General features: G+C 56.1%; 1 protein-coding gene across 1 annotated transcript; it reads left to right on the forward strand.

Moving 5' to 3' along the window:
• The first annotated feature begins 190 nt into the window (after positions 1-190).
• Positions 191-9,899, forward strand: Cpsf1 (cleavage and polyadenylation specific factor 1). Its single transcript, XM_041672310.1, has 37 exons — positions 191-417; positions 2,133-2,160; positions 2,259-2,392; positions 2,512-2,592; positions 2,693-2,844; positions 2,941-3,087; positions 3,223-3,362; positions 3,451-3,561; positions 3,661-3,754; positions 3,859-3,946; positions 4,017-4,139; positions 4,226-4,277; positions 4,354-4,448; positions 4,514-4,588; positions 4,663-4,743; positions 4,831-4,920; positions 5,027-5,137; positions 5,209-5,350; positions 5,430-5,608; positions 5,691-5,827; positions 5,902-6,076; positions 6,166-6,372; positions 6,466-6,555; positions 6,639-6,782; positions 6,860-7,012; positions 7,626-7,742; positions 7,817-7,907; positions 7,985-8,069; positions 8,148-8,289; positions 8,367-8,519; positions 8,606-8,782; positions 8,858-8,924; positions 9,005-9,052; positions 9,132-9,287; positions 9,354-9,483; positions 9,557-9,695; positions 9,777-9,899. Exons 1-37 carry the CDS (start codon positions 274-276, stop codon positions 9,822-9,824), a joined length of 4,326 nt encoding a protein of 1,441 aa, XP_041528244.1. The 5' UTR covers positions 191-273; the 3' UTR covers positions 9,825-9,899.
• Positions 9,900-9,905: the final 6 nt, after the last annotated feature.

The following is a 9,905-nucleotide window of genomic DNA, read 5'->3' on the forward strand; positions in this document are numbered from 1 at the left end:
GAACCAGGAGCTTCAGTGATAACCAAGACTGGCCACTAGGGGCCGCTGTTCGAGGGCAGCCCCGGCGCGCAGGCGCACAGGCGCACAGGCGAAGTAGTCCGGAACCCTGTTTCTCAACTATCAGGTCGGTCCTCCTAGAAGGCAGGTCCGGGCGAGAAGCGCAGGCGCAGAGACTCGGAACCTGGTGGCTGGGTTTGCGCGCGCGGCCGGATCGAGTCCGCTGCCGTCTCTGTTCCCCCGAGTCGGCGGCTCCGGCGTGACAGTGGCGGCAACATGTACGCGGTGTACAAGCAGGCACACCCGCCCACCGGGCTGGAGTTTGCCATGTACTGCAACTTCTTCAATAACAGCGAGCGCAACCTCGTGGTGGCCGGCACCTCGCAGCTCTATGTGTACCGCCTGAACCGCGACGCTGAGGTAAGCCGCTTCTCCGGAGCGGAGATGCCGAGGCCATACCGCCGTCACCTCGGCAGGTTCCCCAGGGCAGGAACGGAGCTTTGCGTACAGTCACTTGTCCCCAGTGCCGGTTCTCCACTACCGTGTTGTTTGGCCTCCTCCTACCATTGCAGGATGCTCCTGCCTACGGTCTCCTACTTGTTTTTTGGCATTTCCAGCAGGTTGTTGCAGACTTTCCATGTACTTAGAAGTAAGGATATGGCAGTGAACCAGGCCCTTGCAGGAGATGACCGTTTAGTAAATGAATGCACACAGACTGCCGCAGTGTCTCCGGGAGTTAGACCCGGTGAAGGAGGCTGGGCGCTTCAAAACAAACAGCGCTTCTGAGACTGAGCAAGTTTGTTGGGGGAAGGACAACTTCTCCGTAAAGGAGCAAGGCTGGATGTAGCTAGGGGACCGACTACTGACAGTAGATGTAGAAAGTGGAGCAAACCCATCAATAGGTATGATATAGGAGTGCTTTGGTTGCTAGAGTGACAGCAAGTGGTTCAGGAAGCCTTCTTTCTAGAGGCAGTTTCCCTGGGTCTTGGTAATGCAGGCCTTCAGTCTCGGGCAGAAGCACACAGATTTCTGGATGTTCAATCTAAAGTGGTTGCAAGCCAGCCAGGGCTACATAGTGAGAATCTTTCTCAAAACAAAGCAAAGCAAAAACAAAACAAAAGTAGAGCCAAAAGGCCAGTTTCTTCCCCCCTTTTCCCCTAAATTTTTAAAATTAGGTTTATTCATTTGATTTTATGTGAGTGTTTCGTCTACATATATGTGTGTGCACCATATACAGACAGGGAGATGCGGTGTCAGTGGGGCAGCAGACCTGGGCAGGGCTGCAGGGAAATCTCAGCTCTGTAGAAATGATTTAAATAGACAAGGAGGTATGAAGAAGTATGGGGGGGGTGGGTAGACAAAGTGGTTTCAAGCAAAACTGTTTCTGTGATAGAGGCTAAGGGGTAGAGGAAGGCAGGGAGAACAGTTGAGAGGTGACAAGGGTGGGACTCCATGCCACACTCTCCAAGAAGGGGATCTTGGCGAAGAAATGATCTTACCCAACTTATGTTTGACACAAGTCCAAGGAGACCAGTCAGGAAGTGGCTATAGCTATTAGGCAAGAATTAATGGTGGCCTGGACCAGTGTAGCCATGAGGTGATGGGAAGCCATCGGGTTCAGGATGGATAGAGGTGGCATTCAAGGGGAACAGAGTGATGCCAGGATCTTGTCAGTTTTGTGGGTAATGTGTCTTAGCAGTTACAGGGGTAGTGTTGCTATTCCATGGTGGCCAGGAGTAGGAGCTGGAGTTACAGGTGCTTGTGAGCTGCCTGATAGGAATGCTAAGAACAGAACTCAGGTCGAGAGAGAGCTTTAAAGGTGAGGGAGAAAGCAACTAACTGTACACTGGGAATTTGACTGTACACTGAGTGTTTGACACAGGGCTTCTCTGTCTATTAGCTCTGGTTGTCCTGGAACTAAGGTGCACACCTTTAATCCCAGCACTGGGAGGCAGAGGCCAGGGGATCTCTGTGAGTTCAAGGCCAGCCTGGTCAAAGTTTCTGGGCAGGCTCCAGAGCTTGCTGATGGCAGGGGCCAGCCCTGGGTGGATTTTCTGTCCTTCAGATGACTGTGTTCATGGATGAGATAGGGCTACATAGTGTGTGACTTCTTCCTGCTTCCTTTTCCCTTCCAGGCTCTGACCAAGAGTGATGGGGGCACGGGTAAGTATGGATAGCCATTCTAGCCCTGCACCGGGGTGGGATGTGTGTGGGTGGCCCAGGAACAGGACCCAGGCCTGACTTGTTGACCTCTACTCCAGAGGGAAAGGCCCATAGAGAGAAACTAGAGCTGGTAGCCTCCTTCTCCTTTTTTGGCAATGTCATGTCCATGGCCAGCGTGCAACTTGCGGGTGCCAAACGTGATGCCTTGCTTCTCAGTTTCAAAGACGCTAAGGTGAGCAGTATGAGTCTGCAGGAGGTCCTGGGCACAGTGGTGTGTTACGGGAGCAGTGCTGGTTGGCGTCTCAGTGTTGTCAGGGTTGGTATTGAACAGGCTATGACCTCTGCCTCTAGCTGTCAGTGGTGGAGTATGACCCAGGCACCCATGACCTGAAGACCCTGTCTCTCCACTACTTTGAGGAGCCTGAACTTCGGGTAAGCCAAGCCGAGCAGTTCCCTCTTGCATTTCTCTCCGACTGCCCCAGTGCTTCCCTCAGACCTTCTATAGCCCAACTGATGTCCCCTCTGCCCCCAGGATGGCTTTGTGCAGAATGTGCATACGCCTCGTGTACGGGTGGACCCTGATGGGCGCTGCGCGGCCATGCTCATCTACGGCACGAGGCTGGTAGTTCTGCCTTTCCGCAGAGAAAGCCTGGCTGAGGAGCATGAGGGGCTCATGGGCGAAGGGTGAGTACCAAGCTGGGGTGGCTGTGGTTTTGAGCATCCTAGAGTCCTGAGTTTTCTACCCTGTCCCTTCTTCCTGCTGACACTTTTGGTCCTTAGACAGAGGTCCAGCTTCCTGCCCAGCTACATCATCGATGTGCGGGCTCTGGATGAGAAGCTGCTCAACATCATTGACCTGCAGTTCCTCCATGGCTACTACGAGCCCACCCTGCTTATCCTGTTTGAACCCAACCAGACCTGGCCCGGGTGAGGCCAGGACCCTCTGCTGTGGGCCCCCAGATGTCTTGCCCAGTCAGGGCTATGTATAGGGGGATGGGGTGAATGGGTCTCTGGCCTTGGGAGTAGTGTGACTGCCTCTGGATGACCTGCCTACTGCTCTAGGCGGGTGGCCGTGAGGCAGGACACGTGCTCCATTGTGGCTATCTCGCTGAACATCACACAGAAAGTCCATCCGGTCATCTGGTCCCTCACCAGCTTGCCTTTTGACTGTACCCAGGCCCTGGCTGTGCCCAAGCCCATAGGTAAGGGTCTGGCTGTGTTGAATGGCAATGGGTGCGGTGGTGGGGGCGGGGGCAGCAATGAACTGCTAACAGCAGTGTCTCCCTCCAGGTGGGGTAGTGATCTTTGCTGTTAACTCTCTGTTGTACCTGAACCAGAGTGTTCCCCCGTACGGTGTGGCTCTCAATAGTCTCACCACAGGCACCACTTCTTTCCCATTACGTGAGTGGGGTGTAAATCGGCAAAGTGGGATAGGCCTGGTGGAGAGGGCTGTGTTCAGGACAAGGCATCCAGTTTGCATGATTGATGTGTACCCCATAGGTACCCAAGAGGGCGTACGGATCACCCTGGACTGCGCGCAGGCAGCCTTCATCTCTTACGATAAGATGGTCATCTCCCTCAAGGGAGGCGAGATGTGAGCCCACAGCCCATGAACCCTGACCTTCGAGATGCTCACATTCTGGTCTTCTCAGTGCCCCTGTGTCCCTTGTCCACTTAATGCCCTTCCTTTACCCACAGTTACGTGCTGACCCTCATCACTGATGGCATGCGTAGTGTCCGAGCGTTTCACTTTGACAAGGCAGCTGCTAGTGTCCTTACCACCAGTGTGAGTAGAGCGGGGTTGGGAGTGTCTGGGTCTAGGTCCGGCTGTGTTCTTACTCATCCCTCTCCCTCAGATGGTCACCATGGAGCCGGGATACCTGTTCCTGGGTTCTCGCCTGGGCAACTCCCTCCTCCTCAAGTACACAGAGAAGCTGCAGGAGCCCCTGACCAGCTCTGTCCGTGAGGCTGCTGACAAGGTAAGTGCCCACCATGTAGGGTCCCTGGGCCTGCTCTTCCGTGACCCCGTGTGGAACAGCCTCAGGGATACTCATTCATTTTACAGGAAGAGCCTCCCTCTAAGAAGAAGCGAGTGGACCCTACAGCGGGCTGGACAGGTGAGAGCATGGACTAGGATGAGCAGAGGAGGGTCAGAGTCCACAGCTGGACTCAGCTGGGCTCTGTCTGCTGCAGGAGGCAAGACGGTGCCACAGGATGAGGTGGATGAAATTGAAGTGTATGGCAGTGAGGCCCAGTCAGGCACACAGCTGGCCACCTACTCTTTTGAGGTAAGACTAGGGAAGGTAGTGGGTGTCCACCCCTTTACTCGACCTGACCACTGCCGTGTCCACAGGTGTGCGACAGCATGCTCAACATTGGCCCCTGTGCCAACGCTGCTGTGGGCGAGCCTGCCTTCCTCTCTGAAGAGGTACTCAAGGGGCTGGGACTGTAGGCAGAGCCTGGAGGTGGAATGGGAGGCTGTGTCCTTACCCTACTCTGTAGTTTCAGAACAGTCCTGAGCCAGACCTGGAGATTGTGGTTTGCTCCGGCTACGGGAAAAATGGGGCCCTGTCAGTGCTGCAGGTATGTGTAGGTGGGGGTGGGAGACTCCTGGTACAACATGGTTGGGCTGAGCCCTCATTCCTACCCCATCTTTATTCTTTATTCTAGAAGAGTATCCGGCCCCAGGTGGTGACAACCTTTGAACTTCCTGGCTGCTATGATATGTGGACGGTTATCGCTCCAGTGCGGAAAGAGGAGGTAGAAACTGGGCTGAGAAGAAGACCCAGAGGGGAGGGAGTTGTGTGGCACCTGGGGACGCTGGGCTAGACTGTGGCCCCTGGCTGCTCCTCTCTTGGCCTCACAGGAAGAAACGCCCAAAGCAGAAAGCACGGAGCAGGAGCCTGCTGCCCCCAAAGCAGAGGAGGATGGGCGACGACATGGCTTCCTTATTCTTAGCCGGGAAGACTCAACCATGGTAAAAAGGAGAGCCTGGGACTAGGATCAGGGTCCCCTGGGGAAGGGCACCACTCACCACTGTCGCCATAGATCCTACAGACTGGCCAGGAGATCATGGAGCTGGACACCAGTGGCTTTGCCACACAGGGCCCCACAGTCTTTGCCGGAAACATTGGGGACAATCGCTATATTGTCCAAGTCTCACCGCTGGGCATTCGCCTGTTGGAAGGCGGTAGGTGTGCAGGTCTGTGCGCATGGGTCTTGAGGGGCTGTGGGTGTGCCGCCTCACCCTAATGACCTTGTGTCCACAGTGAATCAGCTGCACTTCATCCCTGTGGACCTGGGTGCCCCCATTGTCCAGTGTGCTGTGGCTGATCCATATGTGGTCATCATGAGTGCTGAGGGTCACGTTACCATGTTCCTACTCAAGAGTGATTCATATGGTGGCCGCCACCACCGCCTGGCACTACACAAGCCTCCACTGCATCATGTAGGCCCCTATGCTTGCCTAATGCCCTGTCTTCCCACTACCTGCCCCTGCCCTTGTCTGAATCCTATTCCATTTTCTACAGCAGTCTAAGGTGATTGCGCTCTGCCTGTACCGTGATGTCAGTGGCATGTTTACCACTGAGAGCCGCCTGGGTGGGGCCCGTGATGAACTGGGGGGCCGAAGTAGCTCAGAGGCTGAAGGTCTGGGCTCAGAAACAAGGTGCGTAGGGACTGGTCTGTGAGGTGCTGGTGTCCCCATGGCAGGCTGTGATGCATCTGTGTGTTGGTTCCCAGCCCCACAGTGGACGATGAGGAAGAGATGTTATATGGAGACTCCGGCTCCCTCTTCAGTCCCAGCAAAGAGGAGGCCCGCAGGAGCAACCAGCCCCCAGCTGACCGTGACCCTGCACCCTTCAGGGTAGACCCCACCCACTGGTGTCTGCTGGTGCGGGAGAATGGCACCATGGAGGTGGGTCTATCACACACACACACGCACACACATGACAACCACACCACAGTAGCCTTGGTTCCCAGTCTTAACCACTGCCCTCTCTCCAGATCTACCAGCTCCCAGACTGGCGGCTGGTGTTCCTAGTTAAGAACTTCCCTGTGGGACAGCGGGTCCTGGTGGACAGTTCTTTTGGACAGCCCACTACACAAGGTGAAGTCCGAAAGGAGGAGGCCACACGCCAGGGGGAGCTGCCTTTGGTCAAGGAGGTGTTGCTGGTTGCCCTGGGAAGCCGGCAGAGCAGGCCCTACCTACTGGTAAGTTCCTTGTCACCTGCCTCCCTAGGCTCTGCCCCATCCTCATGCCCCGCCCCTCCCCTCCCCTTAGCTGTCTCTGCTTGGCTCCCTCAGGTACATGTGGACCAGGAGTTGCTTATCTATGAAGCCTTCCCCCATGACTCTCAGCTTGGCCAGGGAAATCTCAAAGTTCGCTTCAAGAAGGTGCCATGGTTGAGCATGGGGCAGATTGGAAGGCCAGGCCGACAGGGTCTGGAGGACCCAGCACTTACTGTGGCCTCTGCTAGGTCCCCCACAATATCAACTTCCGTGAGAAGAAGCCGAAGCCATCTAAGAAGAAGACAGAAGGGTGCAGCACCGAGGAGGGACCTGGAGTCCGAGGCCGTGTGGCACGTTTCCGCTACTTCGAGGATATTTATGGCTATTCAGGGGTAGGCAAGCGGCTTGGCAAGGGCCTGGATTGAGGGTGGAGCCTCACTCACAGTGCGCTCAAAGTGCCTGCCTCCAGGTTTTCATCTGCGGACCCTCGCCTCACTGGCTCCTGGTGACTGGCCGTGGGGCTCTGCGTCTGCATCCCATGGGCATTGATGGCCCCATTGACTCCTTTGCTCCATTCCACAATGTGAACTGCCCTCGTGGCTTCCTGTACTTCAACAGACAGGTAAGGAGGCCTGGCCTCCAGCTGTGGGAGCAGAGGGCCAAGACAGTAGAAACTGCTGGGGCCAAGGAACTCAACTGTGGCTTAGCCTGGGAAGACTGAGGACAGGACAGCAGGGGTGGACATGACCAGTGAAGTCCAAGAGCCAGGCTGAGCTGACTTTACCTTTTGCTTTGCCTCTCAGTTGCTGTATGGCTTTGTGGCAAGCACATGCTTCTGACCTGTTTAACCCTCTGTGCCGTCCAGATGGTAGCAATGATTAAGGCCTGGATGGCACATGCTTTCCAGGAGCCAGTAACACAGGACTGCTGGGGAAGGGTGGCCTGGGTCACAGGCATTGACTCCTTTGCCTAGTTACTGTTGGAGTTACTACTGTTTCCAGTCCCCAGGGTCCTCTGGCCCTGGCCTTCCTGTGCCCTGTGCCACTGTCCACCAGCATGAAGTGAGCTTAGACAGTCAGGCTACCAAAGCTTTAGCCTCTCCAGGGCACTACCCAACACAGCAGTCCGGATATCCCATCACTAGAGCTAGAGAACATCTGGGGAGGCCTAGGTTCATTGGCTCTGGCCTTGTTCACCCCAGATCAAACTGACTTTGCTGCCCACTGCACCCCTAGGGTGAGCTGAGGATCAGTGTCCTGCCTGCCTACCTGTCCTATGATGCTCCGTGGCCTGTCAGGAAGATCCCACTGCGCTGCACAGCCCACTACGTGGCCTACCATGTAGAGTCCAAGGTCTGTCCCTCTCCCACATTCCCCAGGCATCTCTGAGCCTGGCCTCTGGCTTGTGACACCCCCTCCCACCCCAGGTGTATGCTGTGGCCACCAGCACCAACACACCCTGCACTCGCATCCCACGCATGACTGGTGAGGAAAAGGAATTTGAGGCCATTGAGAGAGGTATGCAACACTTGAGGGTAGGGCGGGGCAGAGCTTGGCCCAGTCTACAAGGTGACTCACTTTCCCCATCCCAACAGATGACAGATACATCCACCCCCAGCAAGAAGCCTTCTCCATCCAGCTCATCTCCCCAGTCAGCTGGGAGGCCATTCCCAATGCCAGGTGAGGCTGGACCCACCAGGGGCTGCTGTCTGCTGGCAGCTCAGAGGTGGCAGGTGCTGACAGCCTGGCTTCATGCAGGATCGAGCTAGAGGAATGGGAGCATGTCACGTGCATGAAGACTGTGTCACTACGCAGTGAGGAGACCGTTTCAGGCCTAAAGGGCTATGTGGCTGCTGGGACCTGCCTCATGCAGGGGGAGGAAGTCACGTGCCGTGGGCGGGTAAGGGCCTTTGGGTGGGGGGCAGGCAGCCCCCAGCAGACCGTCTGCCATCTCCATGCATTCCCTTGCCCTTCCAGATCCTGATCATGGACGTGATTGAAGTGGTGCCTGAGCCTGGGCAGCCCCTGACCAAGAACAAGTTCAAAGTCCTGTATGAGAAGGAGCAGAAGGGGCCTGTGACCGCGCTATGCCACTGCAATGGCCACCTGGTGTCAGCCATTGGCCAAAAAGTGTGTTATTCCTGTCCTTCCCCTCTCTCCTGTCGCAGCTGCTCTGCCTCCACCGGCCGCTCTGCTCACCACCTTCTGCCCCTCAGATCTTCCTGTGGAGCCTGCGGGCCAGCGAGCTGACGGGCATGGCCTTCATTGACACCCAGCTCTACATCCACCAGATGATCAGTGTCAAGAACTTCATCCTGGCCGCAGATGTCATGAAGAGCATCTCACTGCTGCGTTACCAGGAGGAGAGCAAGACGCTGAGCCTGGTGTCCCGGGTACTCACAGGGACAGGTGTTGTAGGTGGGCACCAGCCCAGTGCCTGCTCTAATACTGCCCTTGTCTTTCCCCAGGATGCCAAGCCTTTGGAGGTGTACAGCGTGGATTTCATGGTGGACAATGCCCAGCTGGGCTTCTTAGGTGAGTGTGTGGGCCTGTGGGAGGCTATACTGGAGGGGTATGGGTAGCTGAGGCTGACTGTGGGTCTCTCTGTTCATCAGTGTCTGACCGAGACCGCAATCTTATGGTATACATGTATCTGCCAGAAGGTGAGTGGTTCCTCTCTGACCTCTTCCTGGGCTGGGTACCAGGCAGTGGACAGGTCATGACCTGAGTTCCTGTGCCCAGCCAAAGAGAGTTTTGGGGGCATGCGCCTGTTGCGCCGGGCAGACTTCCATGTGGGTGCCCATGTGAACACATTCTGGAGGACCCCGTGCAGAGGTGCTGCAGAGGGACCCAGCAAGAAGTCGGTCGTGTGGGAAAACAAGCATATCACATGGTTTGGTGAGTACTGGGGTAGGGGTGTCTAGGGATGGGAGGGCCAGCCTGGCTCACACAGCATCTCCGCAGCCACCCTGGACGGTGGCATTGGGCTCCTGTTGCCCATGCAAGAGAAGACATACCGGCGGCTGCTGATGCTGCAGAATGCACTGACAACTATGCTACCCCACCATGCCGGCCTCAACCCCCGTGCCTTCCGGTGAGTGTGCCCCTCCCCTGGTCGCTCCCTGCACCCCAGCTGTGCTCTGACCTCCTCATATCCACCACCCCAGAATGTTGCACATGGACCGGCGCACCCTACAGAATGCTGTGCGCAACGTCCTTGATGGAGAGCTACTAAACCGCTACCTATACCTTAGCACCATGGAGCGCAGTGAGCTGGCCAAGAAGATCGGTACCACACCCGACATTGTGAGTACCACCCCTCACCCCTAGCCCATTTGCCTCACCTGCCCTACCCACCCCCATCTTTACCTCCCTGTCATCCCACAGATCCTGGATGACTTGCTGGAAACAGACCGTGTCACCGCTCACTTCTAGCCCTGTGATGCCACCCTGCCATTGTACACTTAGCTCTACCCGTTTTGTATAAAACAAAAAGAAAACCATTTCTTTCAGATG

The sequence above is a fragment of the Microtus oregoni genome, unplaced genomic scaffold (genome assembly GCF_018167655.1).
Source record: "Microtus oregoni isolate MIOR12 unplaced genomic scaffold, Mior012 000022F_ref0000154, whole genome shotgun sequence".
Lineage (NCBI taxonomy): Eukaryota > Metazoa > Chordata > Mammalia > Rodentia > Cricetidae > Microtus > Microtus oregoni.

Excerpts from the sequence above, each read along its gene's own strand:
- Cpsf1 (XM_041672310.1), top strand. The coding sequence starts at position 274 with ATGTACGCGGTGTACAAGCAGGCACACCCGCCCACCGGGCTGGAGTTT. Across the intron at positions 3,562-3,660 it reads CACCACTTCTTTCCCATTAC|GTACCCAAGAGGGCGTACGG; the intron begins GTGAGTGGGGTG and ends TGTACCCCATAG. Across the intron at positions 4,921-5,026 it reads CTCCAGTGCGGAAAGAGGAG|GAAGAAACGCCCAAAGCAGA; the intron begins GTAGAAACTGGG and ends TTGGCCTCACAG.